At 41.9% G+C, this 23,757-nt stretch overlaps 1 protein-coding gene across 5 annotated transcripts in view; it reads left to right on the forward strand.

The window, feature by feature from the left end:
- The first annotated feature begins 9,123 nt into the window (after positions 1 to 9,123).
- Positions 9,124 to 23,757, forward strand: part of LOC121272215 (tetratricopeptide repeat protein 7A-like) — a 319,628-nt gene continuing 304,994 nt past the window's right edge. For 4 of the 5 annotated variants that reach the window (XM_041178745.1, XM_041178766.1, XM_041178758.1 and 1 more), the window contains exons 1-2: positions 9,124 to 9,634; positions 21,905 to 22,068. In XM_041178745.1, coding sequence (XP_041034679.1) covers positions 9,508 to 9,634; positions 21,905 to 22,068 — 291 coding nt within the window. In that variant the 5' untranslated portion in view covers positions 9,124 to 9,507. The remainder of the gene's footprint in view (positions 9,635 to 21,904; positions 22,069 to 23,757) is intronic. The other variant, XM_041178774.1, reaches the window with a different exon arrangement.

A 23,757-nucleotide genomic window follows, 5' to 3' on the forward strand; every position in this document is an offset into this window, starting at 1 on the left:
TTATTCAAAATAAATAAAGATATAACAACAGGGCTGATTCGCAATGTCTGAGTTCAGCTGTTCCCTGTGACCCCTTAATTAATGCAGTATATGCCTCTCAAACTCCAGCCCTCTATGCACCCAGCATTCCTCTGCATGTGTCAGGCTCTACCCACCAAATTAACCCACTGACCAATCAGAAAAGTCTGCACAGACAAGCACTATTATTATTATTATTATTGTAGATTAGGATTAAAATGGCTGGATTGTGTATTTCAGTCTAACAGCAGGACTAAAAAGGCTGCACTTTTTGAATAATATCAGGATTGAAAAAGATTGCACTGTATATTTCATTATACATAGTAGGGTTGCTAACTGTGGACCTATTCCTGGAGGTTTCATCATATGATCAGCCACTTCCATCTTATTTATTACCAATGCATTCCAATTTACAAATAAATGTGTTCAAAGAAAATTAGGGTTGCTTGGAGTTGTGTCTAGAAGATTAATGTTTAATTCCAAGAGATTCCAGGACAATCCTAGAGGTTTGGCCACTCTAATATCTTGCATTAATGGATTAGTGATAAATTCTGGCCTTACCAGTGACACCAGGAAGCTGAGCATAGACTTTTTAGTAATCAGATTAAAAACATCCGTAATGTATGTTTTATTATGATATATGGATTGTATGGACTATTCTTCTACCAGCAAGAAGGGCAAGAGCAACAATACCATAGGTCCAGAATCACCTCCAAGTTCCCCAAGTCATACCTACAGTTGTCAACCCTTCAGGATTGTCCTGGAGTCTCTAGGAATTAATGATTAGTTTCCTGGGCATTGTTGTGAGCAAACCTGAAAAAATCATGGGGGCATCTAAAAAAATGTTTTAATTTATTTTCCTTGAACTTATTTTTAAAAATACCGGAGATCGGAAGGTTGGCTGACATAAGCAGTAGGTGGTTTTGTGATGAAACCTTCAGGAAAAATATTCAAACAGTGTTGGCAATTGTCATTACAAGTCATTGTAACTTGGATATATATTACCATTGCCTCATCCTTCCTTGCAGAATAACCTGGAATTTCCTATCTAATATCATTGTGGAATTCACCAGTAACCGCTAAAACTCCAGTGGTTCAGGGACTACCAATACCTTCTCAGGGATTGAGATAGGCAATAACTGCTTCATCACCCTCATCAGGAAAAAAAATACTGTGCACCTCAAATTTTAGTACAACATCAGGATTACAATTACTGTACATGCCATGTTTATTATAGCACTGGTTTAGAAACACGACACACAATGCACTTTCCTTACTGACGTACTGCATCTTTTGACATCAGGTTTGTAAAAATTGATGAACGGCATGTTTTACAATATTGTGATTATAATCATTAAGTTCTGCTTGATTTATAATAACAAAAGGATCCTCACCTCAATTCATTAATATGCATACTCAAGTGGTTCCATTTGTATGCAAAGAAGTTTTGATACCATGCCAGCCAGTGTTTTTTCCGTAAATCCTTCCAAAACATAGGGTTTGCTGCTAAGTACTCAGACCCCTGTGGATTCTTTACATGGACCACAGAACACCCTGTATATACCAAGTGTTCTCCTTTCTTTTCTTCTACAATTAAATCCATGGTTGGTCTTCTATGGCTGTCATACTTGAGTGGGCACAGATATGATAGCTGGCTATTACGGCCTCTTCATTCTTCAGAGGGTGTGGAGGGTTCCAGCTTGTGTTCCCCTCCATCTCCTCTCTTTGTGGAATTTCATTTATCTCCAGCCTGGCTTGCTACCTTCTCCAAGGCCTGTGCCAGATGCATTATTGCATCCTGAGATCCCCCACCCTCAGGATTATTTCTCGATCCATCCCTTGGTGCATGACACTCCCGTGCTATATGACCAAATTTCCAGCAGTTATAACATTCCTTTCTATCTCTACCTGGTTAATTACTTCCATTAAGAGGAGGCGATGACGTAGTAGTATTATCACTGGAATAGTAATCCAGAGCTCGAATCCCGTCATGGCAGATGGTGGAATTTGAATTCAATTAAAATCTGGAATTAAAAGTCCAATGATTACCATTGTTGATTGTTCTAAAAACCCCTTGGTTCACTAATGCCCTTTAGGCAAGGAAATCTGCTGACCTTACCTGGCAACAATATGGTTGAATCTTAAATGCCCTCCGAAAAGCCCTAGCAAGCCACTCAGTTCCATCAAACCCCTACAAAGCCTCAAAAAAGGAATGAAACCAGACAGACCACCCTGCATTTACCTAGGCACTGGAAATGACAACGGAAAGCTCAGCCCTGTCAACCCCGCAAAGTCCTCCTTACTAACATCTGGGGGCTAGTGCCAAAATTGGGAGAGCTGTCTCACAGACTAGTTAAGCAACAGCTTGATATAGTCATCCTCATGCAACCATACCCTACAGATAATGTCCCAGACACCACCATCACCATTCCTGAGTATGTCCTGTCCCACCAAGCAGAGGTGGTATACAGTCAGGAGGAACTTGCCCTGGGAGTCCTCTACTTCGACTCCGGACCCCATGAAGCCTCATGGCATCAGGACAAAATGGGCAAGGAAACCTCCCCCCTCCCTACCACCCACCCTCAGCTGATGAATCAGTGCTCTTCCATGCTGTACACCACTTAGTGGAAGCACTGAGGGTGGCAAGAGCGCAGAATGTACTCTGGCGGACTTCAGTGTCCATCACCAAGATAAGCACAACCACAGACCAAGCTGGCCAAATCCTAAAGGACTTAGCTGCTAGACTGGGTCTGAAGCTGGTGGTGAGGGAACCAACAAGAGGGAAAAACATACTTGACCTCATCCTCACCAACCTGCCTGCTGCAGCTGCAACTGTCCACGACAGTATTGGTAGGAGTGGCCACCGCACAATCATTGTGGAGACATAGACCCACCTTCACATTGAGGATACCCTCCATTATGTTGTGTGGCACTACCACCGTGCTAAATGGGATAGATTTCGAACAGATCTAGCAACTCAAGACTGGGCATCCATGAGGTGCTGTGGGCCATCAGCAGCAGCAGAATTGTGCTTGAACACAATTTGTCACCTCATGGCCCAGCATATCCACCACTCTACCATTACCAACAAGCCAGGGGATCAACCTTGGTTCAATAAAGAGTGCAGGACAGCATGCCAGGAGCAGCACCAGGCATACCAAAAAATGAGGTGTCAATCTGGTGAAGCAATAACACAGGACTACTTGCATGCCAAACAGCATAAGCAGCAAGCGATAGATAGAACTAAGTGATTCCAAAACCAACAGATCAGATCTAAGCTCAGCATTCCTGTCACATCCAGTCGTAAATGGCAGTGGACAATTAAGCAACTCACTGGAGGAGGAGGAAATATCCCCATCCTCAGTGATGGGGGAGCCAAGTACATTATTGCAAAAGATAAGGCTGAAGCATTTGCTCCAATCTTCAGCTAGAAGTGCCAAATAGATAATCCATCTCAGCCTCCTCCGGAGGTCCCCAGCATCACAGATGCCAGTCTTCAGCCAATTCCACATGATATCAAGAAATGACTGAAGGCATTGAATATTGTAAAGGCTTTGGATCCTGACAATATTCCGGCAATAGTACTTAAAGACTTGTGCTCCAGAACTTGCCATGCACCTAGCCATGCTGTTCCAGTACAGCTACAACACTGGCATCTACCTGGGTATGTAGAAAATTGCCCAGGTACTTCCTGTACACAAAAATCAGGACAAATCCAACCTGGCCAATTACCACCCCATCAGTCTACTCTCCATCATCAGTAAAGTAATGGAGGTCATCAACAGTGCTATCAAGCAGCACTTGCTTAGCAACAACCTGCGCACTTATGCCTGTTTGAGTTCCACCAGGGCTACTCAGCTCCTGCCCTCATTACAGTCTTTGTTCAAACATGGACAAAAGAGCTGAACTCCCAAGGTGAGGTGAGAGTGACTGCCCTCGACATCAAGACTGCACTTGACAGAGTGTGACATCAAGAAGCCCTAGCAAAACTGGAGTCAATGGGAATCAGGGGAAAACTCTCCACTGGTTGGAGTCATACATAGCACAAAGGAAGATGGTTGTGGTTGTTGGAGGTCAGTCATCTCAGCTCCAGGAATTACTGCAGGAGTTCCTCAGGGTAGTGTCCTTAGCCCAACCATCTTCAGCTGCTCATCAATGACCTTCCTTCCATCATAAGGTCAAAAGTGGGGATGTTCGCTGATGATTGCACAATGTTCAGCACCATTCATGACTCCTCAGATACTGAAGCAATCCATGTCCAAATGCAGCAAGACCTGGACAATATACAGGCTTGGGCTGACAAGTGGCAAGTAACATATGCGTCACACAAGTGCCAGACAAAAACCATCTGTGACAAGAGAGAATCTAACCATCACCCCTTGACATTCAATGGCATTACCATCACTGAATCCCCCACTATCAACATCCTGGGGGTTACCATTGACCAGAAGCTGAACAGGACTAGCTATATAAATATGGCTATAAGAACAGTGAGTAACTCACCTCTTGACTCCCCAAAGTCTGTCCACCATCTACAAGGCACAAGTCAGGAGTGTGATGGAACACTCTCCACTTGCCTGGGTGAGTGCACCTCCCACAACACTCAAGAAGTTTGACAACATCCAGGACAAAGTAGCCCACTTGTTTGGCACCACATCCACAAACATTCACTCCCTCCACCACCAAAGCACTGTAGCAGCAGTATGTACCATCTACAAGATGCACTGCAGGAATTCACCAAGGCTCCTTGGACAGCACCTTCCAAACCCATGACCGCTATCACCTAGAAGGACAAGGCCAGCAGATAGATGGGAACACCATCATCTGGAAGTTATCCTCCAAGTCACTCACCATCCTGACTTGGAAACATATCGCTGTTCCTTCACTGTCGCTGGGTCCAAATCCTGGAACTCCCTCCCTAGCAACACTGTAGGTGTACTTACGCCATATAGACTGCAGCGGTTCAAGGAGGCCGCTCACCACCACCTTCTCAAGGGCAACTGGGGATGGGCAATAAATGCTGGCCCAGCCAGTGAAGCCCACACCCCATCAATGAATAAAACCCTCTTTTCCCGCAGGTTTTGTTCCTTTGCACCTTCACCTTCTCCCCTGGCTCTGTTTAGGAGCGGGTCTGGAGCTACCTGGGGGTTTCATCTCCTGTATTTTTCCTTTCTTCCACCTTTCTGCCCTGTTCCTATTCTGCTTGTCATTTTTATCTTCCCAAAATATTACCAAATTCCTAAACTCGAGCTCATGCCTGCTTCTCCGAATTCAAACCTTGACATGTGGTGTATTAGTAATAGGTTCCATGCGAGCTCCAAGACCTCTTCACCATCGGCCGAGGTTCTCCCCTGCCAGTTGATCCCGATCCAACACTCTTCCATGTGTTTCATTATAAACTGGCCAAATTCTGCTTCTGGGTGTTCCTCTCTCCCTGTGTAGTTTGTGCAGTGACCTTAAATGGGTCACCCCTTCCGTGCCCACATACTTCTCTAACATGTCGCTCAGTATTATCCCAAGTTACCGTCGAACGGACATACTTAGGGTCTTGAGGTAGCCTAGCCAGAACCATCCCATTGTGACTAAAAAAAGCAAGCACCGCTTTTTCTTGGATTCATTGAAATCCTGTATCGCATCCGTCTCTAGTCGCAAGAAGTGACCTTCCACATCTCCTCCCGACCTGAGGGTTCCTAAATCCCTCACTGCATCCCTACATTTTGAGGGTATAAAAACTCCATCCTAATTTGACACCACAGGGTCCGCCCCACTGCTACCAGTGTCATGTTTCTATGGAAGGGTCATGAGGACTCGAAACGTCAACTCTTTTCTTCTCCGCCGATGCTGCCAGACCTGCTGAATTTTTCCAGGTAATTCTGTTTTTGTTTTGATTTCCAGCATCCGCAGTTTTTTGTTTTTATCTCATGTTTCTGTGAACCGTTCATTGCGTCACCCCCTCTTCTATCACCACTTTTCTCTTCATCGTCCCTGACTTTCTTTTCTACCTTCCTGCACCACTTGTTTAACACACATCCTTCGCCCACAGTCCCTGTTCACAGCACAGATAAAACACCTGTCTGTAGCTTGTGCTGGAACCGTTTAATTTCTTCCTCGCATGCTGAATGATCAACACAGTTCTCACTTTCCACGTGCTGCCTCCACTAGCAGCCAGAACGTGCCTTTAACCACTGCAGTCCTGAGACATTTGACTTTTTTTTTCACTATCCAGTTCTTCCCAGTTGTCTGCACTATTGCTGCAAATCAACCGTCTGTACTTCTAGGTAACAGCAGCTTGTCTCTTAACTTTTTCCTATCTTCTCTCTGCTGTCTAGCCTCTGAAACTTCTTTCATTAATCTCGCTATTATAGCACCCCTTTCCTGCAGCCTTTTGCCCTTTTGCATTTACACAGCTAATATTCCTGCACTAACTGTTGTGTTTTCAGCCTATATGCCATCAGCTACACACGGTGTACCCATTTTGGCATCTTCTTGGCTGTGGCCATTTGCTTCCCATTCCTCAGCTTCTTTTAGAGGGTCAAACACAGACATGATGATTTGTACCCTTCCCTCTTTTAAAGCTAATTTCCTACCCAAATACTGCTCTACCTTCTCTTCTATTTTCCTTTATCAGGCCCCACAATGGGCACTAGGAATCTGTAGGTAGGTGGACCTGCAGCTCCCCTCCTATACTCCTAACTCTAAGGTTTGGCCTAAATCCATCGGGTGGAGAAAATGGTCAAGGTTCACAAATCTTTTTAATAGTTTATTGTAACATTGATAAACTTACAACAGCAGTACCCTGCTCTCCTTAAGTTAGATAGGTCAGTGCTTACAAATGATGTTTACCATTGATAACAAACATCAGTACCCTGCTCCCTTTTAAGTTAAATCAGTACCATACTTGCACTGTTTGCATAACTTCTGAGCAGCACTGAGAAGTTGAAGAGTTGCTGCTTCTGTTACTGCCATTCCTTTAGCTTAGTTGTCCTGTTTTAGTTCATCCAATCCCTTGTTAAGCTTATTTCCATTCTGTGCAAAGCTGCTACTACTACTGCTGCTCCTGTTACTGCTCAACACTTTCATAATACTACAAAAAAAAAATCACACCCGTGACAATGATTACCTGCAAACCCCTTCCCAAATCTGTACCTTCTCACATACTGCAACAATCTTATGACCTGGGTTCATGAATAGTCCATTAACAATATAAAAGTGTTTCGATGGAGAAGATCCTGGTTATCATATTATCAGGCTTTGCTCCAATGAAACAGTTCTTCGGGACTTCCAAGGAATCTGGGGACACATTCAGACACAGTGTCTCCACATTGCTCGTTAGCCTGAAAGTATTATTTACAGTTCAAAGCAATCTGATGTTGAGACAAAATCTTAAATCTTGGAAAGACGCATTTTATTGTGTGGCTTAATTGCCTCTGCCATTTCTTGATTAGCATTAAGGTTTTTTTAGGTCCAGTTCCAAGGTTCTGTGGAATGCTGGGGGGCAAAGTTTGGACAATTTTTGAAAATTGTCCATTACAAACAGCCTTCTTGCAGTACTTTCTTTGGGCTTGTAAATAATGTCTTCTTTTAAGTTGAATGCATTCTTGCTGAAAGACTGGCAACAGGACTTGACCTCTAAATGACTGAAGTTCAGACTCCTCAGAGTATTAGTCCTTCTTAAACCAAATTCTCCTGTTATTACTGAGCCAAGACTTCACAAATTAACTTTTGCTGTCAACTTTTAAATGTTGGCTTTTTTTTCAGTTGAATGTGTTTTTGCTGAAGGACTGGCTACAGCTGTACTCCCTCCAAGGCCAATATATCCTTCCGGAGGTGCCCAGGTCTGAATTCAGTACTTCAGATGGGGCCTAACCAAAGCTGTAGCGTAACTTACTCTTTTGACGTCCAGCTTCTTGAGAAAAAGGTTAATATTTCATGAGCCTTTTAAGTAATTTTTTGTGCCTGTCCACATGCTTTTAATGATTTTTGCACTTAGATGCCTAAATCTCTCTGCTCATCCACAGTTCCTAGCTTTTTGCCATTTAGAAAATATTCAAATCCTTCTTAGGCCTAAAGTGGATGAGCTTACACTTTCCCACATTAATCCCCATGTGCCCATTCACTTAATCTATCAATGTTCCTTTGCAACTTTCCACTCCCATCTATACTAACTTAATGTTGTCAGCAAACCTAGGTATATACATTCTATTCCTCCATCCAAGCAATTTATAAATAGTGAAAAGCTGACCCCACAGTACACATTCCTGGGGCACCACTTGTCACATCTTTCCAATTTGTGTTCATACCCATTATCCCTGTTAACTATTTCCTGATCAATTTCCTATTCAAGCCAGTAGGTTGCCTCTGGTTACATACTCCAGTGCACACTTTACCTTCTTTCAAATTTTCCCATTTTACTTGGGGTAGACACAATGTTGATTAATTACCCTTCTCCATCACCTCCTGTCAGTCACCCACTCTTCTGCCAATCCCAGTGTTTAAGTCTCTCATCACTGCATACTCCCAACTGATCTTAGGTATGCCACTTCCCCTACCTCCTCCCCATCTCCATCACCTGCCTCTCTATTTCCACAACATATAACCATACCATTTCAACCTGTTCTTGGCTACTTTCTTTGGTGCTTCCACATTCTTCTGACTCCCCGATCTGCTGGTTCCTGATCTTGTCCTTTCTCATCACTCCACATGTTCATTTCAGGATCCGCATCTCATTAGCATCCAATCATTGTTCCTCTCTTGTTGTTGCCCAAGTTTCTGCACTATATAAATGATGGTAGTGCACGTTTTATCAAATCAAAAACAACAGTGTTGTGCTTTTTTAAAAAGATAAAATGATTAAGAAATCACCAATGAGAAAAGCCTATCAAAAATGGACATCTGCATCCATCAAATAGTTTCAACTTTATAAAACTGAATTTATTTCAATAAAGCACAATCTCAAGCTTTAAATTCCACATAGAACAAAATGTATTTCCAATGATGATATTTCTCAATATCATATCACAACAAAAACCACATCCAAGTTGTTTGATATTTAACAATGCTAGCAGTTGTATTTGGCAAGCTTAATATCTTAACTTGATGACAAATAAATTGTGAATCAATTTATAGGAGTTGGAGACATTTGCAGAATAAGAGTTGCAGAAAATGTGCTTGTTTTATTTGTTTTAAGAATGCTTTGTATCAGTGGATATTTTCCTTTTTTTCCTAAGAGGAAAGTTTGGGGCCAGTCTTAAACATTGAGGAAGGGTCATGCGGACTCGAAACGTTGACTCTGTTTCTCTCTCCACAGATGCTGCTAACTCTGCTGAGTTTTTCCAGCATTTTCTGTCCTAGTCTCAAGCATTGCCTTTTGTTTCTGGCTTTAAACCGGGGATAAAACTATAAGTCCCAGCGTGCTCTGCGTTGTCACGCAGGCGCAGTGACTGTTTCGGGTGTTTGGCAGTAGTTCCTTTTCTGGTGGGACAAACTGCAATGGCTTCCAGGATATCATTCTCACAGTACAAGTTAGAAGCAGAAATAGAAAAGTGCAGAGGAGAATGTCAGTGGGACAAAGTTCAAAACCTTGTGAAGCAACTGCCTCCCAAAACTTCGGAGAATGGTAAGTCTTGCTGAACTTTCCCACCCACCCTAGTTCTAGGCGACTCACTTGAGTGCTTGGAACGGTTTATTGACCTTTGCTATTTTAATTTTCTTTTGGTATCTCAAAAAGCTGGTCTAAGAATGAAATCAAAGTTGATAAAGGAGTATTTTGGACAATCCATGAACTTACAGATGTGGAAATCTGCAGTAATTGCCGTGAAAATTGTATATTGATCCGCAGAAATCTTGAAGGTGTTGTGCGTTGCATGAATCTCGTTTCCCGTGCATTTTCTTATCTTCCTCTTTAACTGTACCCTATTTGAAGAAACAAACCACAGAGACGTGTTTCATTTCTCTTTTGCCGTTGATTTTTCTTCATATTTACCTACACGTAGGGTTTTCACCGATGTTCTTGGTCACTTAAATTTTTAAGTCAGTTTTTTGCGTTCGTGCAAATACTTTACTATGTTGGGGGTGAATAAGGTTGCAATCACACTATAACTGTAACATAAGCGTAAACTGCTTTTGCTATACGAGGATGTTACGGATTTGGAAAAGCAAAATGCTGCAGATGTTGGAAATCTGAAATAAAAACAGAAAATCTGGAAACATTCAGGTCCGGAAGCACCTATGGAGAGAGAAGCAGAGTTAAAGGGCAGCAAAGAAAAGATTGAAGAGCTGGGGAGGCACCATATACTGGCGCTTGCGCAAAAAAAAAATCAAAATAGAGGACAGAAATCACTGTCTGAAGTGTTAAATTCAATGTTGAGTGCAAAAGGCAGTAAAGTGTCAAATGGGAAGATGAAGTGCTGTTCCTCATGCTTACTTGGGGTTCATTGGAATACTGCAGCAAACCAAAGACAGAAATGTGAGCCTGAGAATTAAAATGGCAGGTAACTGTAAGGTCAAGGTCATGCTTGTGGACTAAGTGGAGCTGTTCCATAAAGCAGTCACCAAGTCCCCATTTGGTCTTCCCAATGTAGAGGAGACTGCATTGTGAGTAACGATCGGTATCTTGTTTCCATGTTTTTGTTTTCACACATAGCTGTCCTTTATTCTGCCATTAATCCTTACTCTGGACCAATGCTTTGTTTCTTTACTGCAACTATTACCAGTCCCTTTGCCTTTTGTTCTGTGATATCTTTATCATTTAGTCTCTCCTGCACTCCAACCTGTGACCTTCCTTTTTGTTCTCCCTGACCCTCACCCCCTTTTCAACAGAATAAAACCCATCACATTTCTACCTCTCTTCAGTTCTGACGAAGTGTCATATTGGACTTGCAATGTTAACTCTGTTCCTCCCTCCACAGGGTTATGATCTCAGCTGATAATACTGGACAAGTCAGATCCCAGAGTGAAACTGGGATTTTTTTTTTTAAGAATTTCTATTTAGAAACACTGGAAGGCAGTTACTGAACACATTCACAAGTGTCTGCCAGTGTACTTTTAACAAAGAATAAAAAAGTTTATTAAAGAAAAATGAACTACATTACACTAGACAAAAAGATTGGAAAGATTTCAATACAAGCAGCAGTAAATGAGTCAAAATCACACTATCCCTTCACCATTTACAGATTCATACAACTTTGTAAAGATAACACAATTTACACTATCTACCTTATACTCTGCTATTCAGGGCAAGTATTCAGTACGTACGAAATAATAGGTGAACTGTGGTCAGACACACCACACCTCAAAACCAAATGACAAATTCTATGGATTTTTCATCAACCTTCTCAGATGCTTGTTACACCATGAGACAACTAGTCTCTGAAACTGCCTTTCTCACAAGGGCTTCCAACCTCCAAGCATTTGCCTTGGAATTGTCTTCCAAATGTCACTTGCGCTTGGACGTCTTCAACAAGGATCCACCTCAAGGGTTTCAGTCTCCACGTACACTTGAGCTTCACCTTCCAAACCTTTTAGATACTTGGCCATGCCAAGCAGCACACTACTACTCCAAAGGCCCGTAGTAAGAAATCACCAACATTCAGCTGCCTCCTCAGATCTTCTGGCTTCTCTCAAGCCCACTTTGCTTCAAGTCTGCTCCCCGCAGCTTTTTAAAATTTGGAGCCAAGTGCTCTGCTCCTTACTTTCAACTTTACTTAACAGGACCTTTTAAGACAGATTTCTGTCCTTTAACTTGAACTTCCTTATGGGACCTTTTTCTGTTCCACTCCCTGGTTTGGGATCTTTTTCTTTGTGTGGAATGTTCTCCCAGTTCCGTCCCGTGTCTTGCTCCTTGGGACACCTCTAGAACAGCACTCCTCTTCAAGTCACTCGACCCCCAGTTTCACACCGTTTCACTTTTCTTCCTTTTTCCCTTCTGCGCAGGTGTGCAGAACAAGTTTCCAATCTGCAGAGCTAAAGAAACAAGCAGCATATATGTGCATTCTGGGAACTGGCTCTAAGTATGTGAAACCCACAAACTGAACATGTGGGGCCATTCTCCACCAGTACATGTACAGAACATCTTGAGGCCCGCTTGGAACTGGAGTTTCCAGCCTTTGAATTCTGATTTAAACCCGTTTTTTTTTCCCTTGGGGTTTGTCACAACAAATGCTGCCAGTCCTGCTGAGTTTTTCCAGCACTCTGTTTTTGTTTCTGATTTCCAGCATCTGCAGTATTTTGCTTTTCATATGATGAAGGACCTCATTGTTTGTGATTTTTGTCCTGCCATCGAATTCTCATAATGGACTTCGGGTGTCTTTGGTGGAAGTCTTTCAGAACTTTGATGTGATACCTTTAAACAGACCCAGGATTCTACACCATACAGCAGGGTGGGAAGTTTAATGGTCTGTTAGAGTTTGATTTGGTCTTCAGCTTAAAGCCGTGCTGCTTCCAGACGTGACCATGGAGTCGGCCGCAGGCAGAACCTGCTTTCTGGATGCATGCACTGATAACTTCATCAATAGTGGCATCCCTAGAGAGGACATTACCAAGGTATGAGTATTTTTCTACAACCTAGAGAATAGTACCATCAATGGTTATGTCTGGCACTTCATAGTGCACACCGGGTGCTGGCCAAATCATAACCTCAGTCTTAGAGACACTGATTTGGAGACCAAGGTTATTGGCAGCACTCAAAAATTTGTTTGCTGTGGTCTGGATGCTGCCTGTGTTGTGGGCAGGTGGGGCACAGTCATTTGCGTACAGAAGTTTTCTGATTACTGCCTCTGAGACTTTGGTGGAGGCATGTAGCCTGGAGAGATTGAGGAACTTCCATGAATGGAACTTAAGACATAAGACCATAAGACATAGGAGCAGAAATTAGGCCATTCGGCCCATCAAGTCTGCTCCGCCATTCAATCATGGCTGACAAGTTTCTCAACCCCATTCTCCTGCCTTCTCCCCGCAACCTTTGATCCCCTTACCAATCAAGAACCTATCTATCTCGGTCTTAAAAAAACACTCAATGACCTGGCCTCCACAGCCTTCTGTGGCAATGAATCCCATAGATTCACCACTCTGGCTAAAGAAATTTCTCCTCATCTCTGTTCTAAAAGGTCTTCCCTTTACTCTGAGGCTGTGCCCTTGGGTTCTAGTCTCTCCTACTAATTGAAACATCTTCCCCACGTCCACTCTATCCAGGCCTTTCAGTATTCTGTAAGTTTCAATCAGATCCCCCCCCTTATCCTTCTAAACGCCATCTAGTATAGACCTAGAGTCCTCAAATGTTTCTCATATGTTAAGCTTTTCATTCCTGGAATCGTTCTCGTGAACCTCCTCTGGACCCTCTCCAGAGCCAGAACATCCTTCCTGAGATATGGGGCCAAAAATTGCTCACAATATTCTAAATGTGGTCTGACCAGAGCTTTATAAAGCCTCAGCAGCACATCCCTGCTTTTATATTCTAGTCCTCTTGAAATAAATGCCAACATTGCATTTGCCTCCCTAACTACCGACTTATGCTGATCCCTGCAGGCATGTCTCTGGTGGCTTCCTTAAGCACCACAGCAAAGAAGAGATTGAAGAGTTGGAGGCATGATGCATCCTTCCTTTGCACCGTTGATTGCAGCAAAGGCATTGGACATCTCTCAACACAGGCACAAACATGTCCAGCCATGCCATCGTGCAGAAGGCACAAGATTTTGACAAACTTGCTCAGACATCCTAGCTTGAAGAGCAAGTGTCATTGACCAGGTCAATTGACGTTGTCAAATTAGGTCTATGGCTGGCATAAATAGAACCTGATGTTGCTCTGTGATTTTCTTGTAGTTGGTTTGCTGCAAACATCATATTGGCTGACCAGTGCTTATCCCTAAAACCATACTGTGATTCTGAGAGGACATCTATGATGCCGTCTGGTAGTTGGTTTTGATCAGATCCTTGTGAGGACCTTTCCTGCGATTGAGAGAAGACTTTATTCCTTAGTAGTTGCTGCTTACATTTTTGGATCTTTTCCATTCCAGATGCTGACTATGTTAGCATCCTTGAGGTCCTGTGGAACTTTTTCCCGATCCTTGATACTCTTGAAGACGATTAAGTTTGTTAACATACTGTGGACTAATACACTGCCAAATCTCTGCTGTAATGCCATCTGGGCCTGGGGCTTTGCCTTGTTTAGTTGATTTGATTGTCTTTATCACCTCTTCCATGGTAGGAAGAAGAGATAGACTTACTTTCTCTAGCAATTGCTCAATTTGATGCAGAGGATCTGCTGAGATGTGGGAGCCTCTGAGGAGCATGGTGAAGTGCTTATGCCACCTTTCTGCCAGTTTGGCACCAGTAAGATTCTACCAATGGCCATTAGATGAATGACCAGTCAATATGCTTTCTCCCTGTCTATCTCTCTGCCTTATGATGTGGCATCATTCACTGAAAGATTGAAGAAGGAAGTTCAAAGATTTTTTTCATACAGAGGGGTAATGAAGCATGAAATGTTTGATCATAATTTCCTGAGGCAGAGAAAATTATATATAAAGGGAATTAAAGGAAGAAAATTATCAAAGGATATGGGGAAAGGGCTGAAAGATTCGTTTAGAGGAAGGAGCTCCAGTTGGAGAAGCAGCATTGGCATGGGTGTGATGGGCTGAATGGCCTTCCTTTGTGGTGTAATTTCTTAAAGTCTATTCTCAAACATGACCCTACTCAGGCCCAATCCTGCTCTAGTTTAGTTTGGGCTTGGATGAAAGGTACTAATTCTACTTCGATACACCACTGTATGTGTATTTATAGAGAAATGTACTAGACTGGCTTGTATCTTTTTTACTAGCAGGTCAAAACATAGGAACAGGAGTAAGGCATTTAGTCCCTCAAGCTTGTTCCAACATTCAGTCAGGTCATATGACCTAACTCCATTTACCCACCTTTGTCCCACATCCCTTAAATTTTTGTTAATCAAAAATATTATTAATCTGAGTTTTAAAATTAACAATTGATCTAGCATCAGTTACCATTTGCAAAAGAGAGTTCCAAACTTCTACCATCCTTTGCTTTTAGAAGCGTTTCCTAATTTCACTGCTGGAAGGTCTGGCTTTAAGTTTTAGACACTGCCTCCTAATCTTACAGTCTCAAACTAGTAAAAATGGTTTATCTCCATCTGCACTGCCTGTTTTCCTTTAATATTGTGAAAACTTCAATCAAGTCATCCCGTAACCTTCAAAATTCCAGGGAATATATCCCTACTTAGTGTAACCTCTCCTTGGAGACCAGGTATTATTCTGGTAAATTTATGCAACACTCCCTACAGGCCAATACCTGTATATCCTTCCTAAGGTGTGGTGCCCAGAATTGCTCACAATACTCCAGGGCTTTGCAAAGCTAAAGCATGCATTCTAGTCTTTCAGATATAAAGGCCAGCATCCCATTAGCCTTTTTGTTTATTTTCTGTACCTGTTCATGACATTTTAATAACCTATGTACCTGGAATCATAAATCTCTTTGGACCCTCAATGTTTCTAACCTTTCCTCACTTAAAAATTATCCCGTTCTATTATTTTTAGGTGCAGAGTAGATGACCTCACATTTGCATACGTTGAAATCCAATTGCTACAGTTTTGCCCATTCACTTAAAAATCAATGTTTATAATTTGACACTTTCATCTATACTGCTGACTATCTTTGTGACATCTTTGTGCAGCAGTCCAAGAAGGCAGCTCATCACCACCTTCTCAAGGGCAGTTAGGGATGAACAACAAATGCTGGCCTTGCCATCGATGCTCTCATTCTATGAATCTTTTTTTAAATTGGCAAATTTGGATCTGTCACTTTCTACCTTGCCATTTCTGTTGTTAATAAATATGGCGAATACTTGAGGTCCTAACACTAATTCTTATAGGATACCACAGGTCATATTCTGTCAATTGGAATACCTCCCCATTGTCCTTAAGTTCTGCCTCATGCTGCTCAGCCAGTTTCCTAACCAGGTTAGCATTTTGCCTTTGAGTCCATGAACTCCAATTTAGCTAACATTCTCCTATGAAGCCCTTTATCAAATACCTATGGAAGTCCATGTAAATATCATATTTATAAAAATTCCCCTGTCCACTACTTTCAATCATCTCTTCAAAAAATCCAATCAGATTTGTCAGGAATATCCTACCCTTCACAGAACCATGTTGGCTCTTTCTGATCAACTGAAAATTTTCAAGGTGTTCAGTCACTCCATCCTTATTTATAGGCTCTCATAATTCTAGCAATGTCAGGCCAACTAGTCTACAATTCCCTGGCTTCCTTCTCTCAGCTTTCATATATAGCAGTGACATGCGCAATTTTCCAATGTAAAGGAACAGTTCCTGAACAGAAAGAACTTCGGAAGGTTATAGTTAAGGAATTTGCAATCTTATGACCAATCCTCTTAAAATCCTGGGATGGATTTTGGTGGTTTTAATCTTTGTTATTGTTGTTTTGCTTACGCTAATTTAGTGAGCCCCAACCCTGATTCAGTGATAGTTTCCTTCGGGTGTCTAGCATGCTGACCTCTTCCTCTGCTTAAATATTGACGTAAAGTAATTGTTCAGCATATCTGCCATTTCATTATTTTCATTGACAGTATCACCATTAGCAGTTTTTAAGGGGCTCGCCCTGTTCTTGACCACTTTTTCAAAATGTAATTGCAAAAATTTGTCAATTTTAATATCCCCTACGTTTCTTTTCATAATTTTTTTCTTTAGCTCTTACTTTCTCTTTTTTCACCTTTCCTGTCCTTTGTATCTTTCTGATTTGCCAGCATCTGTGCTTTTTTTCATTTTTTTGTGCTTTTAGTTTTTTATACCACACCTCTTTGGTTGTCTATGGCTGTTTTTTCTGGCAAGTAGAGTTCTTGTCCCTTAAGGATATTAACTAGTTCTGTATCACAAATTATTTTTTTGAACACCTCCCACTGGAGTGGGAAAAAGTGACCTGGCCACATATTTTAGGAAAACATGTGGTTTTCATTATTCAAAAGGCTGTGTGAATTTTTATGGCATGTTTGTATTGTTTTGCAACAGATAATGGCTATGGGTACCAGCTGGTACCAATGGTATGCTCATTCCCATAGCAACTGATAAACAAACAGTTATATCTTTAGTCACGAGCTGCAGAAACTGGTGGTAGACCTGGGAACATTTAGATTTGTCTCACTTGGGACAAAGCCAGGGACAGTGCTTTAAGCCTAGGGATGTTAAAACAAAGAGCTCTGGACCATTGAGACTAATCAGAGGGGAAAAAGAGAAGATTAGCACTTCTATAACATCTTATCCTGTCTCTCAGAAATGTCTGAGGTAGTTGCATATCAGCCTGGAAATTTCAGGGCGTAGTGTTGTCATAAGAATTAACACATTCATATCAAATTAATCTGTGTACAATTTGATTACTGACTTAAATCATCTAATTTTAAATAGTAGATAGAGAAACTTTAACATGAATGTGTTTAGTGTTCTGCCAATGGTATTGTATCGGGTACTTTCCAGACCATTGTACCATTTACTGCTGAATCCAGTACATTTTTCTAAGTTTGTTTGAAGTAAAAGAAAAACTACACACATTCTGCCCTTGGTGGATACTGGGCAAGTGGCATGGAGGGTGCAAGGGCAAAGGGTTGTCATGAGTTGGCACTGTTTGCATAAGGACTATAAAGGGACATGGGGTGGATAGAAGGGCACATGTTGGCATAGGGGCTATAAAGGGCTTTGGGGTTGAGTAGAGGGGCATAGGTTTGCATGGAGGGTATGAGGGACCATGTGGTGGCATGGGTTGGGATGGATGGAGCATAGGGAGTGTGAGGGCTAGAGGGCTTATGTGTTGTTTTTCTATAGCGGACGAATCCCAGATTACTGATTTGGGCCTTTTGCACAGCCTGCCTCAGCACCCAGAAGTACCTATGGTTGCCTCTAAACTCTTTCCAGGATCAGCAGGCCCGACTCCCGTTAACACCTGCCCTGCCCCTCCAGGAGTGAAAATAAGATCACCGGGGGCACTTTCTCCTGAGTTGGGTTTGCAGTGCTGGAAAAGTTCTCAACTCTGCACTCCTGACTCAGGCGCAAAAATTCAAGCCAAGGTCAGATGACCAAAAGCTCAGTCAAAGTGGAAGGTTTTAAGAAGTGTCTTAAAGGTGGAAAGTGGGGTAAAGGGGCAGAGAGGTGTAGGGAGGGGATTCTAAAACTTGGGGCCTAGGCAAATGAAAGCACGGCTACCACTGTTGGAGCAATTATGATTGAGACTGCACAGGAGGCCAGAATTAGAGGAGAGGTGATGGGGAAATGGGACTTGCCGTGAGGTAGGACATGGGCAGAGTTTTGGATGACCTCAAGTTTTTGGAAGGTAGAATGTGAGAGACCAGGCAGGAGGGCATTGGAATAGTCAAAACTAGAGGTAACCTAGCTAAGTAAAATATTGCTTCATTTGGGGTTCACAGTATCTTGGAGAACTGTGGGGCTGGAGGAGATTACAGAGATAGAGAGGGGAGAGGCCATGGTGGGATTTGAAAACAAAGATGAGAATTTTAAATCCAGACATTGCTTGACCTGCAGCCAATGTAGGTCAGCAAGCACAGAGGTGATAGGGGAATGGGACCTGCTGTGAGGTAGGACATGGGCAGCAGAGTTTTGGATGACCTCAAGTTTATGGAAGGTAGAATGTGTGAGACCAGGCAGGAGGGCATTGGAATAGTCAAAACTAGAGGTAACCTAGCTAAGTAAAATATTGCTTCATTTGGGGTTCACAGTTTGCTTTAAAAATTTTTTTTTTAAATTTCCCTATTGGGGGTGGGGTGGGGATGTTGCAGCAACAGGCGTCTTAGATTGTTCTTCATTTTAGCTTTTGCTTAGTTTTCTTAATGTGTTTTTCTAAGTTTTTTTTAAAGTTTTCTTTTTCTTTCCTTTTGGTTTTTGGTGTTCTTTGAGATGGGTTGCGGGGGGTGGGGGCGGTGAGAGGATTCTGGAAAAAGTGTCATGAACAATGAGAACCATCCTTTGTTTCAATATTACTGTTGGATGCGTTCATGGAAAAGGCTACAATCCCTTTAAGGTGGGACAATCCCTTTGAGGTGGGACAAATCGGTTCTTGGACTTGTTTGTGCCCTTCTCTATAAGAACATTTAACAGGAGTTTGATGTATGGATGAGGATATGTACTCATGATAGGACTCACTATATTTTAATGGATTGAATTGGAATAATTTTTAATACATTTTAATTAAAGTTAGATCTGTGATAGGCAATTTTCTTTTTATTGTTGTTGGTCATTTATATGCAGTCTTAGATTAATTGAGCAATGTACCCAACATGAATTTCTATATGGACCCTAAAGTGAAATTGAACTGAATTAAAATTGAATTGAGAGTTGTAGATTTAAACCTTTTTGGGAGAAATAGCTTTGCATTAGTTCAGACAAATTTTGGGGGCCACCTAGATACAGTAGAGAGGGGGTTCCAGCTGAGGATGTGGATTTTGGGGAGACGGGAGATGGGAAATTGAGGAGGAATATGTAGGAGGAATTGAAATTGACTTGGAATTCCTGTCTGAGAACATGGAGGCTGTGGGTGAAGCAGAAGAAACATATAAATAAAAGTGAATACCGTTACTCATGTTGGGATGAAATATGAAATTTAAAAAAGTTTGTTATTTCATTTAAACCTTGAGTTTGACAAATTGGTGCCGTGACTTCTGTGGCCATTTTTAATATCAAGTGTGACCAGCCACTGAAGGATTTTTTTTCTTTGATCCCTACTGACAATTTTACTTGGGTTCCTGCTGCTGTACTCATTGGAATGATGCCTTAATGCAAAGGGCAGCTATTTTCATCCCTTCTCTGCCATTCAGCTCTTGCATTCATGTCTGGACAAAGCTGGGATATGGTCTGGAGCTGAGTGGTTCTGGTGGAATCCAAGCTGAGCAGTTATTGATTACCAATGACAGGAAGGAGGCTGATAGAGTGGATGGACGGATTAGTTTTATCCTGATTTTTGTGAATTGTGCATATCTGGGCAATCACATGCCAAGTAACCACCAGCGTTATAGCTTTACTAGGATAGATTGATTGGTGGTGCTACGGGGTGTGTTTGGGGAAGGTGTTAGCTTTGATGTACGGGTATATTGTTCCATTTAGATACTAAAATTTCAGTTACTGATGTTAAAAAGAGTGGATGAAAATATTCTGATCACGCTTTCAACAATTTGAACTTCCTCTTTATGTCCACTCCCTGTAGTCAGTGCCAGTAATGGTAGGGCTTAGGACCTCGTTCAGGTCCTATCCTGCTCTAGTTTGTCTGACTTGGCAGGAGTGGAAAAATAAAATTCCAATTAAATGGAGGTTGGGGTTAATATAATATATGGGGTTTTAAATCATCTGTGTAATAAATAAACTTGATGACTGAATATATTAGAGGTACCTGTGATAATTCAAATACATAACTCTAAATATCATAAGGATTGTGGGATTCTTTCACATTTATTGAAGAACTTGTTGAATGCCCCAACACTAACGCATTATCTGAAGATTGCTTCCTGAATTGCCTGCAACCTTAAGTTAATTGGGACCTAAACAGCAATAGAAATCCATGAAACTGAATAACTAAATTTAAACATCTTAGTTCTATAATGCCAGTGTTTCCAAGAACACATTAAGACCATCTTCACCCTTTTAGAAGCTTGTCGTTCATTTCTTACCTTTAGTTTCTAACCTCTCAGTGCATTATGTGCAATGCATTGGAGATTATGAAATTAATCTTCTAGTCACATTAAGTAAAACAAAAGTAATAATAAATATATATTTTTAATTGTATTACTTTTTTGCACAGATAAAATGCTTGTGTTACAGTGTGTCTGCGGAATTTTTATAACATGGGAGGATGACCTGAGAAGCCAAAAGCTTTGCGATCTGTTGTTATAGATTGTATATGGCGTAGTTACAGCGTTCTGGTAATAGAGAAATGGACATTGAGTCCAGAAGTAGTGCCATTGTGATGGCAGTCATCCAGGCAATTAATGAGTATTCCATCACACTCCTGACTTGAGCCTTGTAGATGTTGTAGAAGAAATGAGGCAATCTACTCAGAGGACACAGTCTTTGTCTACTGCTGCAACCACATTGTTGATATGGCTATCAAATGATGATGCCCAAGATGTTTATAGTTGAGAACTCATCGATGGTGGTGCCATTGAAGGGCTATGAAAAGATGCTGAGTTTTATTTGTTTGAGATGGTCATTGCACAACACTTATATAACTTGCTACTGATCAGCCCAAGCCTAAAATTTTTCCGGTCCTTTTGAAGGCTTTATTATATGCTAAGGGCATATTAGTAACAACATCAGGAATGCCATAGAGTGAAGCATCAACTCAGCGAAGCTACTATAGAGGGCTGTTTTTTCTATCAAACCTGTCCTTACTCCCAGTTTCCCAGTGCCTCCAATTAAAATCTGTGTCTAAATCCACTCATGGCCTTGCTACTCCTTCTCATAGTTCTGCATCCCCATTTGAACTCCCCGTCCCTCTGACTCTGGAACTTTTTTGCAATTCTCCACACTGCCCTCAATTGGTGGCCTTGTCTTCGACTGGCTGGCCTGACATTTTTGGGTTTTCTTCCTAAGTCACTTCACAAACTCTCTTCCTTTAAAGGCCTCTTAATAGCTCATCCTTTGGCTCAGTATTCATTTTTGTTTGATTACACTTCTGTGAAGCATGTTGGAATGTTTCCTATGTAAATAAGTTATATGTAATAAGCAATGTTCTGTAAATGCTAGCTGTTATTTAAATATATAAATGGGTTGGGAGTGAAGGCTAGCACTATAATAAAATTAAATTGCTTCTGTTCTATGGCAGTGCTAAAGTAATTTGTTAATTTTTTTTTAAAAATGCCAAATAAAAGATGATTTTGGAAACCTGCTGCTTGCTGAAGCCCTCCTGGAACAGTGCCTCAAGGAAAACACAAGCAAGCTGAAAGATTGCACTCCGCTAATGGAAAAGAATGAACCCAAAATGAGAGACGCCAAAAAGCACTTGAGCAGTATATTAAACAGAGGCAAACTGCAAGTGAGTACACAGCATGAAACTATTGAGACAGAATATTCATACATACATACACTGACAAAAACTGCCAAGGATACAGCTCAGGATGTAACAGCAGACAGTCAGCTAAGGACCTGCCTTAGGTGGTCTGAAGGTGGATAAGGTCTGAGGTGGATAAATCACCTGGACCCCTGAGTTCTGAAGGAGATAGCCGAAGAGGTAGTGGAGGCTTAGTGGTGATCTTTCAGGAATCACTGGAGTCAGGGAGGGTCCCAGAGCACTGGAAAATCACTAATGTAATCCCCATTTAAGAAGGGAGTGAGGCAAAAGATGGGAAATTACAGGCTAATTAGTCTTACCTTGGTCATTGGTAAGATTTTAGAGTCCATTATTAAGGATGAGATTTCAGAATACTTGGAAGTGCATGGTAAAATAGGGCAAAGTCAGCATGGTTTCATCAAGGGGAGGTCATACCTGAAATCTGTTAGAATTCTTTGAGGAGGTAACGAGTAGGTTAGACAAAGGAGAGCCAATGGATGTTATCTACTTGGACTTCCAGAAGGCCTTTGACAAGGTGCCGCACAGGAGGCTGCTCAGTAAGATAAGAGCCCATGGTGTTAGAGGCAAGGTACTAGCATGGATAGAAGATTGGCTGTCTGGCAGGAGGCAGAGAGTGGGGATAAGGGGGTCCTTCTCAGGATGGTGGCCAGTGACTAGTGGAGTTCCGCAGGGGTCAGTATTGGGACCACAACTTTTTACTTTCTACATTATTGATCTAGATGAAGGAACTGAGGGCATCCTGGCTAAGTTTGCAGGTGATACAAAGATAGGTGAAGGGACAGGTAGTATTGAAGAGGCGGGGAGGCTGCTGAAGGACTTGGACAGGTTAGGAGAATGGGCAAAGAAGTGGCAGATGGAATACAACATGGGGAAGTGTGAGGTCATGCACTTTGGTAGGAAGAAGAGGCATAGACTATTTTCTAAATGGCAAGAGAATTCAGAAATCTGGAGTGCAAAGGGACTTGGGAGTCCTAGTCCAGGATTCTCTTAAGGTTAACTTGCAGGTTGAGTCGGTAGTTAGGAAGGCAAATGCAATGTTGGCATTTATTTCGAGAGGACTAGAATATAAAAGCAGGGATGTGCTGCTAAGGCTTTATAAGGCTCTGGTCAGACCACATTTAGAATATTGTGAGCAATTTTCAGCCCGGTATCTCAGGAAGGACGTGCTGGCCCTGGAGAGGGTCCAGAAGAGGTTCACGAGAATGATCCCAGGAATAAAAGGCTTAACATATGAGGAACGTTTGAGGACTGTGGGTCTATACTCAGTGGAGTTTAGAAGGATGAGGGGGGGATCTGATTGAAACTTACAGAACACTGAAAGGCCTGGATAGAGTGGACGTGGGAAAGATGTTTCCATTAGTAGGAGAGACTAGGACCCGAGGGCACAGCCTCAGAGTAAAGGGAAGACCTTTTAGAACAGAAATGAGGAGAAACTTCTTTAGCCAGAGAGTGGTAAATCTATGGAATTCATTGCCACAGAAGGCTGTGGAGGCCAGGTCACTGAGTGTTTTTTTAAGACCGAGATAAATAGGTTCTTGATTGGTAAGGGGATCAAAGGTTGCAGGGAGAATAGGGTTGAGAAACTTATCAGCCATGATTGAATAGCAGAGCAGACTCAATGGGCTGAATGGCCTAATTTCTGCTCCTATGTCT

The sequence above is a fragment of the Carcharodon carcharias genome, chromosome 2, assembly GCF_017639515.1.
Source record: "Carcharodon carcharias isolate sCarCar2 chromosome 2, sCarCar2.pri, whole genome shotgun sequence".
Taxonomy (NCBI): Eukaryota; Metazoa; Chordata; class Chondrichthyes; order Lamniformes; family Lamnidae; genus Carcharodon; species Carcharodon carcharias.